We start from the raw sequence: 15,268 nt of genomic DNA, 5'->3' as shown, positions 1-15,268 counted from the left end.
AGCTGCAGGCCAGCTCATCCTTTCCTAGGGAGATTGCTGCTGATAGCCCAGAAGGGTCAGCTGGTGGGAAGCAGCTGAACCCGTCAGAAGCAGGGGAGCTCACACTCAGGCCTCTGGGTCTATGAAGAGAGAACCGTTTTCCGTTTGAAATGGGGTCAGGCAGGTAGTGAGAGAGGCTGGGCGTGGGAAGCACCTGGGAGTCATTCACACACGGCTTCATGCTGCGGGGTATATGTGGAGCGAAGCCACTTCAAAGTGCACTCGTGGCATGGAGGGGAGCAGCCCCTCCCCTCTGCTTTCAGATTTTGTTTTGAAACAAGTTCACATGGCATGCTTCCATGTTTTCCTTCTAGCCAATCCAGGGGGGAGAGATTTTTAAAGTCTCTACCTGTCTTGCTAAAGAGGGTTTCCTTCTTCTCATGCTAATGATTCTACCTCACTGCCTCTCCCTGTTTGCTGCAGCGTTTTCAGAAAAAGTAGCTTAAAACCAGCATTTTTAAATCCTGGAAATACATCGAGAAAAGCTCGAATTCAGAAGACAAAGCCCGATTTGTGTGTGGAGTGGGTCCAAGGCTCTCGAATGGACTTTGGGGTACGTTTGGCTGGTGTGTGAACGCAGCCCCTCTCTTCGGGAGGAGACTCAGGGTAAGAGCCCTGCCTGTCAAGCCTGCTAGGGCGTGCAGGACCTCTGAGGGTCTGCGGTGGGGCAGGAGCCTTGTAAGGATGCCGGCTCTCTCTCTCTCTGACGGTCTGCTTGTGTCTACTGAGCAAAGCAATACTAGCACATAAAGTGTGAGTGTGTTCATACAGAAAACAAGTCTCCATCAAAAGGAAACTAAGGCAAACCCTGTTGCACCAGAGGAGGAGAAAGAACCCTAAAGCCAGCTGAGGACCCGCACAGAGGGGTCTCCTGAGCCCAGGCCGGGATGGGGAAGCAGCGGGTGGACTCCAGGGCGGCTGGGAGCTGTGCTGACCCACGGCCCCCAGCAGCCCTTCCTTGGGCCTGAAGTTGGACTCCAAACCGGAGGGCTCTTGGGAGCCCAGTCCTGACACTGTCCTGCATCCCTGAGCAGAGGGAGGAGCCAGCCGCGGCAGCCAGGCAGGTCAGCAGGAGCCGGCCCCGCCTGGGGAGCCACTTAAGGCTCTGCCTGGCTCAGCAGCTCTGCCTGTTCCTGCTGGAGTCCCATGAGGAGCAGCAGCAGCAGCAGCAGCAGCATGAAGCCAGCAGTCCTCTGGGTCCTCCTCCTCCTCCTCCTCCTGGGGGATGGGGAGGCCTCAGACTACGGGGAGGAGAAGAAAGGTGAGTGCTCACAAGAAGGAGCCCCAGCAGGTGGCGGCAGCAGCAGCAGCAGCAGCAGCAGCAAGGGTTGCCAAGTTCCCACTGCCCGGGCAAGAAGGGACGTGAGTAGGGAAGCCTGTGGGCTGCCAGTGCTTTTACTACTTGGTATAAGCGACAACTCCGAGGGCTGCTTCTCCTTTGCTAATTGAAAGGGCCATGGCGAGCCAAACAGGGTGTGATGTCACTTTGCTTTCTAGAAAGAGAAGCCAGTAAAAACAGCTCGCCTGGTTTCCATGATCCCAGCACCTGGAGAAGGCTGCGTTAGCCCATCATTGGTGGCTGTGTTCATGTCCCCAGTATGGGGCTGTTGGCAACCCTAGCTGCCCGCAGCCCGCCAGAACCACAGAGGACCCTGGTAGGGAGGGAGAAGGGAAAGGAGTTGGAGCTCATTCATTACTTCATGATGAGCGAAAATGGCTGGTTTGATCTCAGCCAGAGGTTCTTCCCTTTAGCTGGAAATAAGGGACAAATGGCATCCTGTAAGGGACAGGCAGTTTTGGGCTGAAGTCAGAGATGTCCCTGCTGGTTTCGCAGCCACAACCCAGCCCTGCAGGGGTGGAGGACCCATTAAGATGGTCCACCCAAGACAGCTGCTGGACCCAATAGGATTCCAAAAAACCTTGGAGGGTTTTGATGTTGGTCCTGCCAGCGACTCTGTTGATGCCCTGGTGGGAACTGGAACAGGGAACTCACCAGGGCAGTAGACACGATCACTCCTAAGCGTCCCTTCCAATCTGCTTTAAAAGTGGCCCCTTGGTATACAGAGGAGTTACGGGGTCTGAAGCAGCAAGGTAGGCGACTGGAGCGCAAGTGGAGGACAACTCGGCTTGAATGTGACAGGACACAGCACAGAGCCCATTTGAAGGTTTATGAGGAGGCGGTGCGTGCTGCAAAAAAACCAGTTCTGGCCTGCGCGCATTACTTCTGCAGGTTCACGTACCACAGAGCTGTCCCGGGTTGTGAGGAGTTTGATTCAGGCTCCTTCCAATTCAGACCAATCCCCGGGGACTTTGTTTTGCTGCAATGCTTTTAATGGGTTTTTATGCGGACAAAATCTCTTGTATTCGGGCTGACTTGGACTCCACCATTTCTGCAGAGTCTATTAAGGTGGTGTCCAGCAATCCCTCTTGCAGTATTAGATTGGATCAGTTTCAATCTGTGATACTTGATGACGTGGACAAGCTGCTTGGGGCGGTGCGGCCTTCTCCTTGTTCTCTGGATCCTTGCCCGACTTGGCTGCTTCTATCTGGCAGAGAGATTGTCGGAGATGGCCTAGTTAATATCATTAACTCATCGCTGAGGGAGGGTAGGATGCCTCCTTGTTTGAAGGAGGCAATGATTAGACCACTTCTTAAGAAGCCTTCCCTAGATCCCTCAGTGATGGACAGTTATAGGCCAGTCTCCGATCTCCCATGGCTGGGCAAGGTGATTGAGAGAGTGGTGGCTAACCAGCTCCAGGCAGTTTTGGAGGAAACTGATTATCTAGACCCATTTCAAACTGGCTTTGGAGCAGGCTATGGGGTTGAGTCTGCCTTGGTCAGCCTGATGGATGATCTCTACTAGGGAATAGGCAGAGGGAGTGTGACTGTTGGTTCTGTTGGATCTCTTGGTGGCATTCAATACCATCGACCATGGTATCCTTCTGGTTCACCTGGGGGAATTGAGGATAGGAGGCACTGCTTTGCAGTGGTTTTGCTCCTATCTCTCAGGCAGATTCCGGATGGTGGAGCTTGGTGACAATTCCTCTTTAAAATGGGAGCTATTATATGGAGTCCCTCAGGGCTCCATTCTGTCACCAATGTTTTTTAATATTTACATGAAACCGCTGGATGAAGTCATCAGGAGATTTGGTGCAGGGTGTTATCAGTATGCTGATGACACCCAAATCTATTTCTGCTTATCATCATCACAATTACAATTATCACCTCCATTCCTATGTAACTGTGAATGAGAATGTGTGGCTGTACAACGATGAGAAGAGTTCTCTTCATTCTACTCAATTGGTGTTGAACCCTGCTTGTGGACTATCTGGATTACAAGATAAGAACTGTTCACACCTAAGTGTTAAAATGGACTATATATGTTGTGGAAGATCCTTTGCAACATTTGTATGTATTTTGTTTCATTAAGTTGGTGTATTATTTCTGTTCAGATATGTGTACAATATAAAATTGGGGTTGACTGATTGACTTTTTGAGCATTCCAATTCCAGTTCATTCAGTTACGTGGTGCTATTCATCCATCAGTATGCTGATGACACCCAAATCTATTTCTCCTTATCATCATCATCATCATCATCATCATCATCATCATCATGAAATGGCATTCACTCCCTAAATGCCTGCCTACCGGCAGTAATGGGCTGGATGAGGGATAACAAATTGAAGCTGAATCCAAGAAGACAGAGGTGCTCATTGTGGGGGATCAGAATTTAAAGGATGAGTTAGGTCTTCCTATGCTGGATGGGGTTACACTCCCCCAAAAGGCTATACTCACCCTGGTATCTCAGGTGGAGGCTATGGCCAGGAGCGCTTTCTATCAGCTTCGGCTGATTGACAACTGCATCCATTCCTTGAAGAGAACAATCTCAAAACAGTGGTGTATCAGCTGGTAACCTCCAGGCTCCACTAATGCAATGTGCTCTACATGGGGCTACCTTTGTTAGGAGTTTGGAAACTTCAGTTAGTTCAAAATGCGGCAGCCAGATTGGTCTCTGGGGTGACCCAGAGAGACCATATTATGCCTGTCTTAAAACAGCTGCACTGGCTGCCAATACGTTTCCGGGCAAAATACAAAGTGCTGATTATTACTGTTAAAGCTCTGAATGGCTTGGGTCTGGGCTACCTTGGAGAGCGCCTTCTTTGGTATGATCCCCATCGCTTGTTGAGGTCATCTGGAGTGGTCCATCTCCAGTTGCCACCAGTACGTCTGGTGGCAACTCAGAACCGGGCCTTTTCTGTAGCTGCTCCTGGCCTATGGAATGCACTCCCAGCTGATATCCTCAGTTTAGGCTCACTGTCGGCCTTTAAGAGAGCTCTAACAACTTACTTTTTGGGCCTGGCCTTCCAAGGCTTGTAAAGTGTTTTCAAAAGTATTTTAATTGGTTTTTAATGGTTTTAATTGTCTTTGAATTGTTTTAATATTGTTTTTAGCACTGTGTTTTGAATAGTGTGTTTTTATTTCTTTTAAAAGTTGTTGTACAGCGCCCAGAGCCTTTGGATGGTTTATAAGTTAAATAAATAAATAAATAAATAAATAAATAAATAAATAATAAGGGACCGTTGGTAACCCTAGCAGCAGACAGGGTGGGCCACCCTCCAGGAAAATGGGGCTGAACAGCTCCCTTCCCCACAGAGCAGAGCAAGCCCTGGAGGGTAACCAGGAAAGGCTGCCCCACTTCCAGGGCTGGCCGAGGGGCTCCAGGGTGCAGCATCGGTCCCAGGCCACTACTGGAAGCTATCAACGGCTTGCAGTTCTGGAAAATATTGGGCGCGGAGCTGGAGAGATGGGAAACACCAAGGTCTTCAGGGCCGGCTTCAGCCAGAGTGGGCAGCCCTGGGACCCAGTGGCTCTGCCGGGGGTCTGAGTAGGGCAGGGCCCACGCGGGGGGCCAAGGCAAGCGCTCGTTGTCTCTTTGGGAAGGGAGGGGGGCTCTGGGGCTGGCAATGTGAGGGGAGCAGCGGAGGAGCCAGAGAGGCCCGAAAGGCCGGGGCGGCCGCCTCTGCCTCCAGGATCCGCGGCTGCTCCGGAGGCTCAGCCACAAGAGGAAATGGGGGGGTGCAGGCAGAGCTGCGGCATCTGTTTGCGGACTGACTGGCGGGTTTGTTTTTGTTTTCCACATGTGTCGACCGCCCCAAACCTCCACCTCTGGGCAGATGACAACATCACAGAACCGATTCAAAACGAAAAGCGTAGCACAAGTTAGTGGGGCCAGCCCCGAGGGGCTGAGAGAGACCCTTGTGGGCAGAGCAGGCTGGCCTGGGAAGACTCCACCCTGCCCAGCGACCCTGCCTGGCCCTTTGGCTCCCTCTGTGCCGGGCAGGGCCCATCCCATTCCCAGGCGTCCCCATAGGCTGGCCAACCCCAGCCCCCTTCCTCTGCATCCCAGGGGCCAGGGTGGGCCAAAGACCCCTCTGGGTGCGCAGGGCACCCCACATCTGGTCCTTCGGCAAGAGGCACCTTGCGGCTGCTGGATCAGGCCCAGGTGGGCCCATCTTGCCCTGCATCCTGCCTCCCCCCGCAGAAGCCCCCCCGCAACAAGGCCCGTAAGCCTCCCTGGCCCCTGCTCTGCAGACCCCCACTGGCTGCCCCAGAGTAGGGCACCTCCGTGGGGCTTCTGCGCCAGCTCAGTCTGATCTGCCTGCACTGCAGGCCCCCAAGTCACTCGCCGACCCCTGATCCCCTTGGCACGGAAGCCTTGATACTGAGCCCTCCTCCCAGCCCCACACGAGGAGAAGGCAGGAGCATGTCGCTCCACCCCATGGCTGTCTTGGGGGCGCTGCGCCTTCCCTCCCCGGTGCTCAGCCCCCCTCGCCCATCTCTCTCTCTCCTTCTTGCAGGGAAGGCTGGCTACTGCATCGCCACTCCCAACGGGCTGTATAACCCGCCCTGCACGGTGGACTGCGAAGCAGACAGCGAGTGTCCAAGGGAACAGAAGTGCTGCGAATTCGCCTGCAGGTTCTCCTGCCTGCCCCCCAGCAGAGGTCAGAGCGCTGGGTCTGGGGTGGGGGTGGGGAGAGGCTCCATACCCGGGGAGTCTATTGGGGGGCTGGCTCCCTGGGGGTTCCTCCGCGCCCAGAGGGAAGTGACTGGGCCACCTCCTCCCCAGGAAGGGCTGCCTGCTGCTCCTTCTGCCCCACCACTCCTGAGACTCTAGCGGAGGGACCGCAAGCTGAGGCCCTCCAGCTGTTGCTGGACTACAACTCCCATCATCCCCCGCCCTAATGGCCAGTAGCCGGGAGTTGCAGACCATCATCTGCAGGGGGCTGAGCGCCTGGCACAGTGCCTTGGGCTGCAGTGAGGGGGCTCTGCGTTCCACCCCCACCCCAGTAAAGAAGGGGGGCTCCACAGCCAGGCTTGCAACTGAACTAGAGTCGTGGGATTTTCCACAAGATGGGGGGGGCGGGGGCGGGTAAAGCAGCAGACTTTAATTTGCAGCAGGGCTCACTGGGGTGGGCCTCTGCAGCAAAGTGCTCAGCCCCACAGCATGGTGAAATAACAGCACAGATGTATGTGCCTCTGAGCATGTGCAGAGCGCCTTTCCCTTCACCTCTGAGTAGGTGGTAGAAGCCTTAGCCAGGTGCCAGGTTCTGGAAGGGGAGGGCAGGGATTATTCTGGCGCTACCCACGGCCTGGACCCCAGGAACTCTTCCCTGAGGGATGAACCAGTGGAGGGCAGTGCATCCGCTCCCCCCCCCCGCACCCTGAATGGCTCTCTCTGCCTCCCCACAGACAAGCCTGGCCTCTGCCCAGCTCCGCTCGTGAAGAAGCTGCAGGTGCCCGTCCAGTGTGCCACTGAGTGCAAGCAGGACGCAGATTGCAGTGGGGCGCAGAAGTGCTGTGAGACGGGATGCGGCCAGAGCTGCAGGATGCCCCTTGAAGGTACCGGGGCTGTGGGGAGGGGGCCTCGTGGGGTCCCAAGTGCCTTTCTACAGACACCGACAATGACCAGCCCTGTGACTGGACACCCCCGCAAGGGGGAGCTGAGCACACCCTCCGATATGGGGGTGGGGGCTTTCTTTGCCCCAAGGGAAAGGGGGCTGGGGCGTCAGGGCTCTCCAGAAGGCTGCATTCCTGACCTTCCTGATGAGGCAAAGGCACAACCCATTTAGAAAAAGGAGGACTACAGGGAGACCTGATCCAGGTCTATACAGTTATGCATGGTGTGGAAAGAATGGAAAGAGGGAGGTTCTTCTCCCTCCCTCACAGCACTCGAAAGCCCATCCAAAATCGCCTTGGAGCCCAAACTTAGAGTGGCTGTCTCAAACATCCTGCCCAGGTGTGAAGACCGGGCAGGAGCCTCCTCTTCCTCCCAGTTGAAAAGGGATCCATGCTTTGTTTATGTCCACGCAATCAGATCAGTAGCGTTGATCAGGGCGGTTGCATTGGCTTAAGGGGTCACAGTATCAAAAGGGCTGAGAAGCCCGGCCCTACTGCCAGCTGGGCGAAGAGCAGAAGGACTCCCCATTCCCAAAACATCTCCAGGGACATTTTAAGAGTGACCAGCTGGAGTGGTCAGACTGCCCTGCACTCCCGCCACCTCCCCGGGCAGCGAGAAATCCCTGGGGCACCTGCTTCAGGGCGTGGCTTCCTTGGGATCCTGCTGGAGTCCACTGGCATAGTGGCTTTCTTGACCGACCGAGAAGCCGAGCATGACAAGAGGGTGACAGCTGGCCCTCTTTAAAGGCGGCGGCGGCGGCAGCAGGCCTGCTCCCTGCATTGGGTGGGTCCCCCAAGGAAAGGCCCCACTGCTGCACCCCGTCATGGCGCTTCACCCTCACCCAACTCCAGCCCCTTCTCCCTGCCTCCAAAGACAGAAGTGCTCCCCTGCTGCTGTCTCTGGCACCCCCATCCGCCAGCCCAGCCCTGCAGGAGAGCGGCCCATTCAGGCCATCACCCACAGCCATTAGAGGAATGTGCAGCATCTTGGCTTGGACCCCAGAAGCTACTCCAGCAGCGACACCTTTAGGCCAAATCCTTGCGAAAGATCCTGCCCACAATACAAAGGAGTCAGGAGACAATTCCACCCCCTACTGAGGTCTATAAAATCATGCATGGTGTGGAGAAAGTGGAGAGAGAGAAATTCTTCTCCCTCTCCCATCAGACTAGAACCAGGGGTCATCCCATGAAATGGATTGCCGGGAAATCTAGGCCCAACAAACGGAAGTACTTTTTCACACAACACATAATCCACTTGTGGAATTCTCTGCCATGAGATGTGGTGACAGCCCACAACCTGGACAGCTTGAAGAGGGGTTTGGATAACTTCATGGAGGAGAGGTCTATTGACGGCTACTAGTTGGAGGTCTATAGGCCAGCCTCTAAGGCAGGATGCCTCTGGGTACCAGTTGCAGGGGAGTGACAGCAGGAGAGAGGGCCTGCCCTCAACTCCTGCCTGTGGCTTCCAGCGGCATCTGGTGGGCCACTGTGTGAAACAGGATGCTGGACTAGATGGGCCTCCTTGGGCCTGATCCAGCAGGGCTGTTCTTCTGTTCACTGGCCAGAATGCCTTCCTGCACAAGCCTTTTCATTTCTTGAGGGATTCTGGAAGACCCCACCCAAGCGGCGTCTAACCCGTCCACCAGTGCTGGTCTGGACTGGATCTGAAATGGGCCCTCTTGGCCTTCAGGCCCTGCTGCATGCTGGCAGTGACCAGAGGCTGGGGAGGAGGGGAGGAGACTCAGGGGAGAGAGTGCTGCCATCGTCACCTGCAGCTTTTCAACCAGAACGGTCCTCTAGGTGGCTTTCATAGCATAAGAAATAGGGGGTGGGGGATGTTTCCCTCTCCCAAAGGGACTCACCATCCAAAAAGAGCCAATGACAGGGAGCCACCTCCTAATACCTGAAGGACCATCACGGAGGAGGAGGAGGAGGAGGAGGAGGAGGAGGAGGAGCAGGAGACTTGTCCCCTGTGGCTCCCGAGGGCAGGCCTGGGAACAAGGACTGGGCTGGACGGCCAGCTGTCAGGGGTCCCGTAACAGAGCCCTGCACTGAGCAGGGGACTGGAAGAGGAGAGCTCCACTGCCCCGGGACTTGGCTGGGCTCAGGCCAGTGTCCCCGGTGGGCACCAGACCCTCCCCCTCACCGGTGGAACAGGCCAAGTGCTGGCCAGGGGGCGGGATGCCACACAGCACTACTTGCGGCCTCCAGTGCAGCCTTCTATGCCCCTCCAGGTGGCTGTCCAGATTAGACCCTGCTGCAACGACGTATCTGTGAAGTGTGCTTCCGTACTTCCTGTGTTGTGACACCGCTGTCCCTATGCTGAAAGCGGGGTGCCGTTCACATTTCCGATGCCTTGTTTCAGATTGAATCACTGCGATTTATTGCTATGATGTTGTATGGCCGGCATTAAAAGGTTGCTGTATTTTCCGGTTGTTAGTTTCCATGAGAATGCTCCCCCTGCTGGGCACTTTGCTATTTACATTTTGAATGTGATTTGCCCAGACCAAAGCATTTTGCAGCTGTTGAGCAGGTAATCTGGAAAGTGCCCAGACTGTGCTGCTGTCTCTGACCCCAGCAAGCTTGCCACAAGTGTGTGTGGAACCCCACACACACACCGCACACACACCCCACTGGCACAGTGTGCAGAAGCAGTCCCCTCTCTCTTGCTCTTACAGAGAAACCCGGGACGTGCCCCAGGAAGCAGCGGCAGAAGGGGGCAGAACCATGTGCCGACACCTGCGTGCACGACAACGACTGCCTCAGCACAGAGAAGTGCTGCTTCACGGGCTCCGCCATGGAGTGCATCAACATCCAGCATGATCGCTGGGCAGGGCCCTGAGACAGCAGCGGGCTGACCAGTGTCAGGCTGCCGGTGGCAGATGTGGGCCCTTCCAAGCTGCAGGGGGAAACAACCTCCACTCTGGAAGGATCTTGGTCTCCTGGGTCTGCCATGAACAGTGAACTGGGAGAGGTTTGTCATCCTGAAGAGGGTCCTGGGGTACCATCTTGGCACTGGGATCCATTTCCTTCCAACTGAGGACTCTCCAGCCACCTGCTGCTGCTGCTGCCTCCTTGTGGCCACCTGTGGAATTGCTTTCAGCCTTTGCTTTGCTTTCACTTTCTCTCCCCCCCCCCCCCCGCCCGCTCCGCTTTCACTTTTGAGCCACAGCAGAGGGCCATCTTGGGCCCTGTACAAGATCTGGGCCAGACAACAAAATTAGTTCACCCTGACTGCTCATTCTCAGCCTGCCTGCTGACTAGAGCTAGCAGAGAAGCTTCACCTTTAAGTTAGAAAGTACTACTATGACTACTATTATTTCTATACTGCTTTCCAACCAAAAAAAAGTTCGCAAAGTGTTTTATGTAGAAAAAGAATAATAGGAAGAAGATGCCTCCCTGTTCCTCCAAGGGGTTCACACTCTAAAAAGAAGCACAAGATAGATGCCCGCAACAGCCATTGTAGGGATGCTGTGCTAGGGCTGAATGGAACATACAGTAGGAACATAGGAAACTGCCATAGACTGAGTCAGACCCTTGGTCTATCTAGCTCAGTATTGTCTTCACAGACTGGCAGCGGCTTCTCCAAGGTTGCAGGCAGGAATCTCTCTCAGCCTTATCTTGGAGATGCTGCCAGGGAGGGAACTGGGAACCTTCTGCTCTTCCCAGAGCGGCTCCATCCCCGGAGGGGAATATCTTGCAGTGCTCACACATCAAGTCTCCCATTCAGATGCAACCAGGGCAGATCCTGCTTAGCTATGGGGACACATCATGCTTGCTACCACAAGACCAGCTCTCCTCTCTCAATGGAGCCAGTGGCTTCCCTCCCCACCACCCAGCTAAATAGGAGAGAATCTCCACTTTGAAAGGCACCTCTTTGCCTACTGAGCAGATGCAGAAGAGGCATTTGAACCAAACTTCAGTTGGTTCAAAATGCAACAGCTAGATTGGTCTCTGGGGTTTCTCAGAGAGACCGTATTATTCCTGTTTTAGAACAACGGCATTGGCTGCCAATAGGCTTCCAGGCAAAATAAAAAGTGCTGGTAATTACCTTTATCGTCCTAAACAGCTTAAGACCAGGTTACCTGGGAAAGCGCCTTCTTCTGCATGATCCCCACCGCCCATGAAGATCATCGAGAGAGGTCCGTCTTCGGATGCTGCCAAGCCCGTCTGGCGGTGACTCAGGGGACAGACCTTCTCCATAGTCCCTCCTGGGCTGTGGGATGCACTCCCTGTAGACCAGGGCTTCACAACTCAAATGCCCTGGTGGGCCAGAACCACCCACAACTTGGCGTGCAGGGACTGAGGTCAAATGTTAGCACATTATTACATTAAAAATAAAAATATTATTAGTTACTTGTGGATCTATTCCCCCTGTCAATGGACCACTGTCCCCTCTAACAGGGATTCCCAGATGTTGTTGACTACAATGCCCAGCATCCCCAGCTGCAGTGGCCTTTGGGGATTATGGGAGCTGTAGTCAACAACACCTGGGAAATACCTGTTGGAGGGAACACTGCAATGGACCCATAGTTGCAACCAAGGATAGAGACCAGAGAATAGGTCCTGTCCCTGCTCAATCAGTGGGGCCCCTAGAGTGAACGCCAGCCGCAAACAATTGTCGGGTCCTCTCCTCTCCCTAAATTGTTGTTGCTTTCAGGCTGCAATGCTAGGCATGCTTTCATGCAAGTAAGCCTCACTGGGCACACCATGGAGCATATTTCTGAGAAAGCAGGCACAGGAAGGTGCTATCAGGCAGTTTCCGGGTGCTTCAGGATACCTGGGGCCCAGTAAAATAGACCCTGCGGGCCGAACAGGGTCCACGGACATTTGTGGTTGAACATGCTTGCCCGCCTTCAAAAGAGCCCTTCAAACACATTTTTAAAAGCCTGCTGTTTAGTAATCTCTGGATTTTTTAACAGTTGGTTTCATTTTGGTTTCGTTGTGTTTATTTTTGTGAACCACCGAGAGCCTTTGGAGTCAGGTGGTATATAAATTAAATAAATAATATATGAAATACTCTCAACATGCAGAAAGAACGTAATGGATACTATTAACCACTATGTGTAGGCACTGAAATAAATTCTGCTTCCTGCCTCTTTCTGTTTTCCTGTGCAGCCACCCTGTTGGCGTCTGGAAAAGTGTAAACATAGAAAAGTGCGATCAAAATCTCGCAACAGCTCAGTTGTTGTGGCAGAACCGTGGCTGCTTCTCCTGCAGGTAACTTCACAGGGCTCCAGCCAGGCTGCAGGGCCTGTCCAGGCATTCAGGGATCCCTCCAAGGGATCACATCAGACAGGCCATCTCCAGGAGTCCCAGGTCACAAGATCTGAAAAGGACACACAAACACAGTCAAACTGCTTTGTAAATGGATGATCGATCAATATTCTAAAAATTGTTTTAAAAACTGTAAGCCCAACAGAGAACCATCCACCCAGGCAGGCAAGCCTGCACACCAGATTCCAACAGCAGGCTGCATCCTTCCAGTTTGGAAGGAGCTCTTGTGAAGTCAAGAGGCACACCCGGAGGAGGCAGAAAATTTGGTTTCTTTCTAAAGACAACTGCAAGCTCTGCTGCTCAGCTGGCCTCCCCTCATGCACGGAGGCGATTTACTGGCCATGCAAAGCGGCTCCTCCAGCTGAGTGGCCGGGCTGATCCTCGGCCACAGCTGGTGCTGGGCGGTGCGACATTGCTCTGAACAGCTTCCAGGTGAGGCAGGAGGAGAGGGAAGCACCTCTGACTACTGAGGCTTTTTAGTTTGGAAAAGGGGGGCAGGGGACATGATAGAGGTGTATAAATTGATGCATGGCCAGAGAGAAATGTTTCTCCCTCTCTCACAAAACTAGAACAAGGTGCCATCCTATGAAAATGAAGGCTGGGAAATTTAGGACTAACAAAAGGAAGTACGTCTTCCACACAGTGCATAATTAATCTAGGGAATTCTCTGCCACGTGATGTGGTGACAGCCAACAACCTGGATGGCTTTAGATAACTTCATGGAGGAGAGGTCTATCAACGGCTACTAGTCGGAGGGCAACAGGCCACCTCCAGCCTCAGAGGCAGGATGCCTCTGAACACCAGTGGCAGGGGAGCAACAGCAGGAGGGAGGGCAGGCCCTCTCAGCTTTTGCCTGTGGGCTTCTCAGAGGCGTCTGGTGGGCCACTGTGTGAAGCAGGATGCTGGACTAGATGGGCCTCCTTGGGCCTGATCCAGCAGCAGGGCTGTCCTTATGACCTCTCTCCAGCTGGGTTAGGGATTAGGAAGCATCCCTTCTGCCTATCCAATCCCACCTCCCAGATCTCAGTCTGTCAGCGCTTGGGTGCATAGCTGCCAAGGCTCGGGCTGAGCAGTGATGTGCAAAGGAAGCCAGGAGAAACTGAGCCAACCAGGAAGAGACTAAAGGGAACATGAGGTGGGAGGAAGCTGGGCCTTTCTTTTGCTCATCAAATGCTCCAATGTGGCAGTTGCTGCACAAGGTGAAGCACAAGCACCAACACGGGGAACAAGGGAAATCCCCCTCTCTTTTTTGCATGGGGCTCAGGCCCCGCTTCACCACAGCTGTTCTGTGTCCAGCTGTCCTGCCTTGAGTGGGGACTCCTCACCACCAGGCCTTCCTGGAAAGCAAGTGGGAAGGGGGAAGAAACCACTTCACTGGAGTGCTGAAATTAACTGCTGTGGTGAGAACTGAAGGAGAGAAACAGAGAAATCTCGTTCAAAGTTGGAGACATTTTATTGTATTGGAGTCTGCCTTATTGGCAGAGTAAATCAAGACTGGCCTAAGAAGTTCCTTTCAACTCCACAGCAGCGGCTCATCGTACGCCAGGGGGACGCCAAAGGTTACTCTTATCTCCCCTGGTTGATCGCACAGCTCTACCTGATGAATGGTGAACTTGCAGATAGAGCAGCTCTCAGACAAGGAGGAAAGGAGAGGAGCAAACTTTGCCCCCCCCCCCCCCACTCCCTAGGACAAGCTGAAATTGCAGTGCTAGTGATCAAGATCTGAACTCGGGGCCTCATCTCTGCTGCCCGCTCACCCACCGTCTCCTTGGCATGCAGACCTGCATTAGTCCCCGCTTTGCTCTGGGTCACAGGCCAAATCTGGCAAGCACAGAGTGGCCTGCACTGCCCTGCGGGGCGATTTCGGGGCTAGAGCACTTTGACTTCAGAGCGGCTCCGGACAGGTGGCATTCCTTGGGGTTACACAAGTCTCACCGTTCTTTGATGCTCAGAGTAACATGCTCAGAGGGCAACCCTCAGGCTTGGTGAGGGCCTAACTAGTGTGTTTTGACAGCAAGACCTTTCGCCCCAGAGACCAGACCCTCAAGCGTATGTCGGCAGGGGTGCAGATCCCCCCACCCACAAACATCTGAAGAGTCCCCTCTCCTCATTTCACTGAACTGCTCCCTGCCAAACCTAATAACCCCTTTTTCTCTCCCCAAAGTGCCTTTCCTATCCCCCCCCTCCAAAAGTGAGCTGTCTGTCTGTCTGTCACCCTGCCTGGGAATGAACCGCGTGCGACACATCCCGTCTCTGCTGCCAGTTTCAAGAGGCATGAAGGGTTTGGATTCTGAAAGGTCCCGTGGCAGGAGGGCAGAATCATCAAGGGGCCGTCATTCATTCATTCTGGGACCGAAAACTGGGGACGGAGGGAGATTTCGGGGGGCTCTCCTGCATCCTTCCGCGTTGTGAATGGTGCCCAGACCTTCCCATTTGCAGCCGGGCTCTCAGGGGCTAGGCTGGGCTGCCTCCAGGAGGGGCCATGCAGGGAGAGCAGGGAGCCGGACCTCCTCCTGGGATGAGAGCAGCGTCCGTCCGTCTCCCCCCCCCCCGCTTCTCCCACTCCGGCCAGGACTGACCACAGTGTTCCCTGCTGGCCATGATCCTTGCCTGCACTCCTTGGCCTTTGAGGAGCTTTTTCAAGGGGCCAGAGGGCACGTCTAGGTTCCATCTGGGCAGGACTGATTGATGGGTGGCCGCGCAAAACTCGCGGGACCAGGTGCGAGCCAGTCACTCTGGTCTGCTTCCCTGTCCTCCCAAGCCAGCCCCATTCGAGGGGAGCTCTGTGTGGGTGGCTTACAACGTGGCTCCGAACATGCAGATGCCTCTCCCAGAGCAGCATGCGGCCCAGGCTCACCTTCCTCCTCCTCCTCCTCCTCCTCCTCCTCGTGGGGCCCTTTCTCCTCTGGACTGAGTCGTCGCTGGTGCGGAGAGGGGCTGGGAAGGTGGGAGCGTGTGCAGTAGGTGGCAAGGTCTTAGCCAGACCACCAAGGT

General features: G+C 54.5%; 1 protein-coding gene across 1 annotated transcript; it reads left to right on the top strand.

The window, feature by feature from the left end:
• Positions 1–1,185: 1,185 nt before the first annotated feature.
• Positions 1,186–9,839, top strand: WFDC3 (WAP four-disulfide core domain 3). The gene is made up of 4 exons (XM_053243089.1): positions 1,186–1,300; positions 5,899–6,042; positions 6,791–6,940; positions 9,676–9,839. Exons 1-4 carry the CDS (start codon positions 1,186–1,188, stop codon positions 9,837–9,839), a joined length of 573 nt encoding a protein of 190 aa, XP_053099064.1.
• Positions 9,840–15,268: the final 5,429 nt, after the last annotated feature.

The sequence above is a fragment of the Hemicordylus capensis genome, chromosome 4 (assembly GCF_027244095.1).
Source record: "Hemicordylus capensis ecotype Gifberg chromosome 4, rHemCap1.1.pri, whole genome shotgun sequence".
In the NCBI taxonomy this organism is placed as follows: Eukaryota; Metazoa; Chordata; class Lepidosauria; order Squamata; family Cordylidae; genus Hemicordylus; species Hemicordylus capensis.
This window is presented reverse-complemented; position numbering and strand designations above follow the sequence as displayed.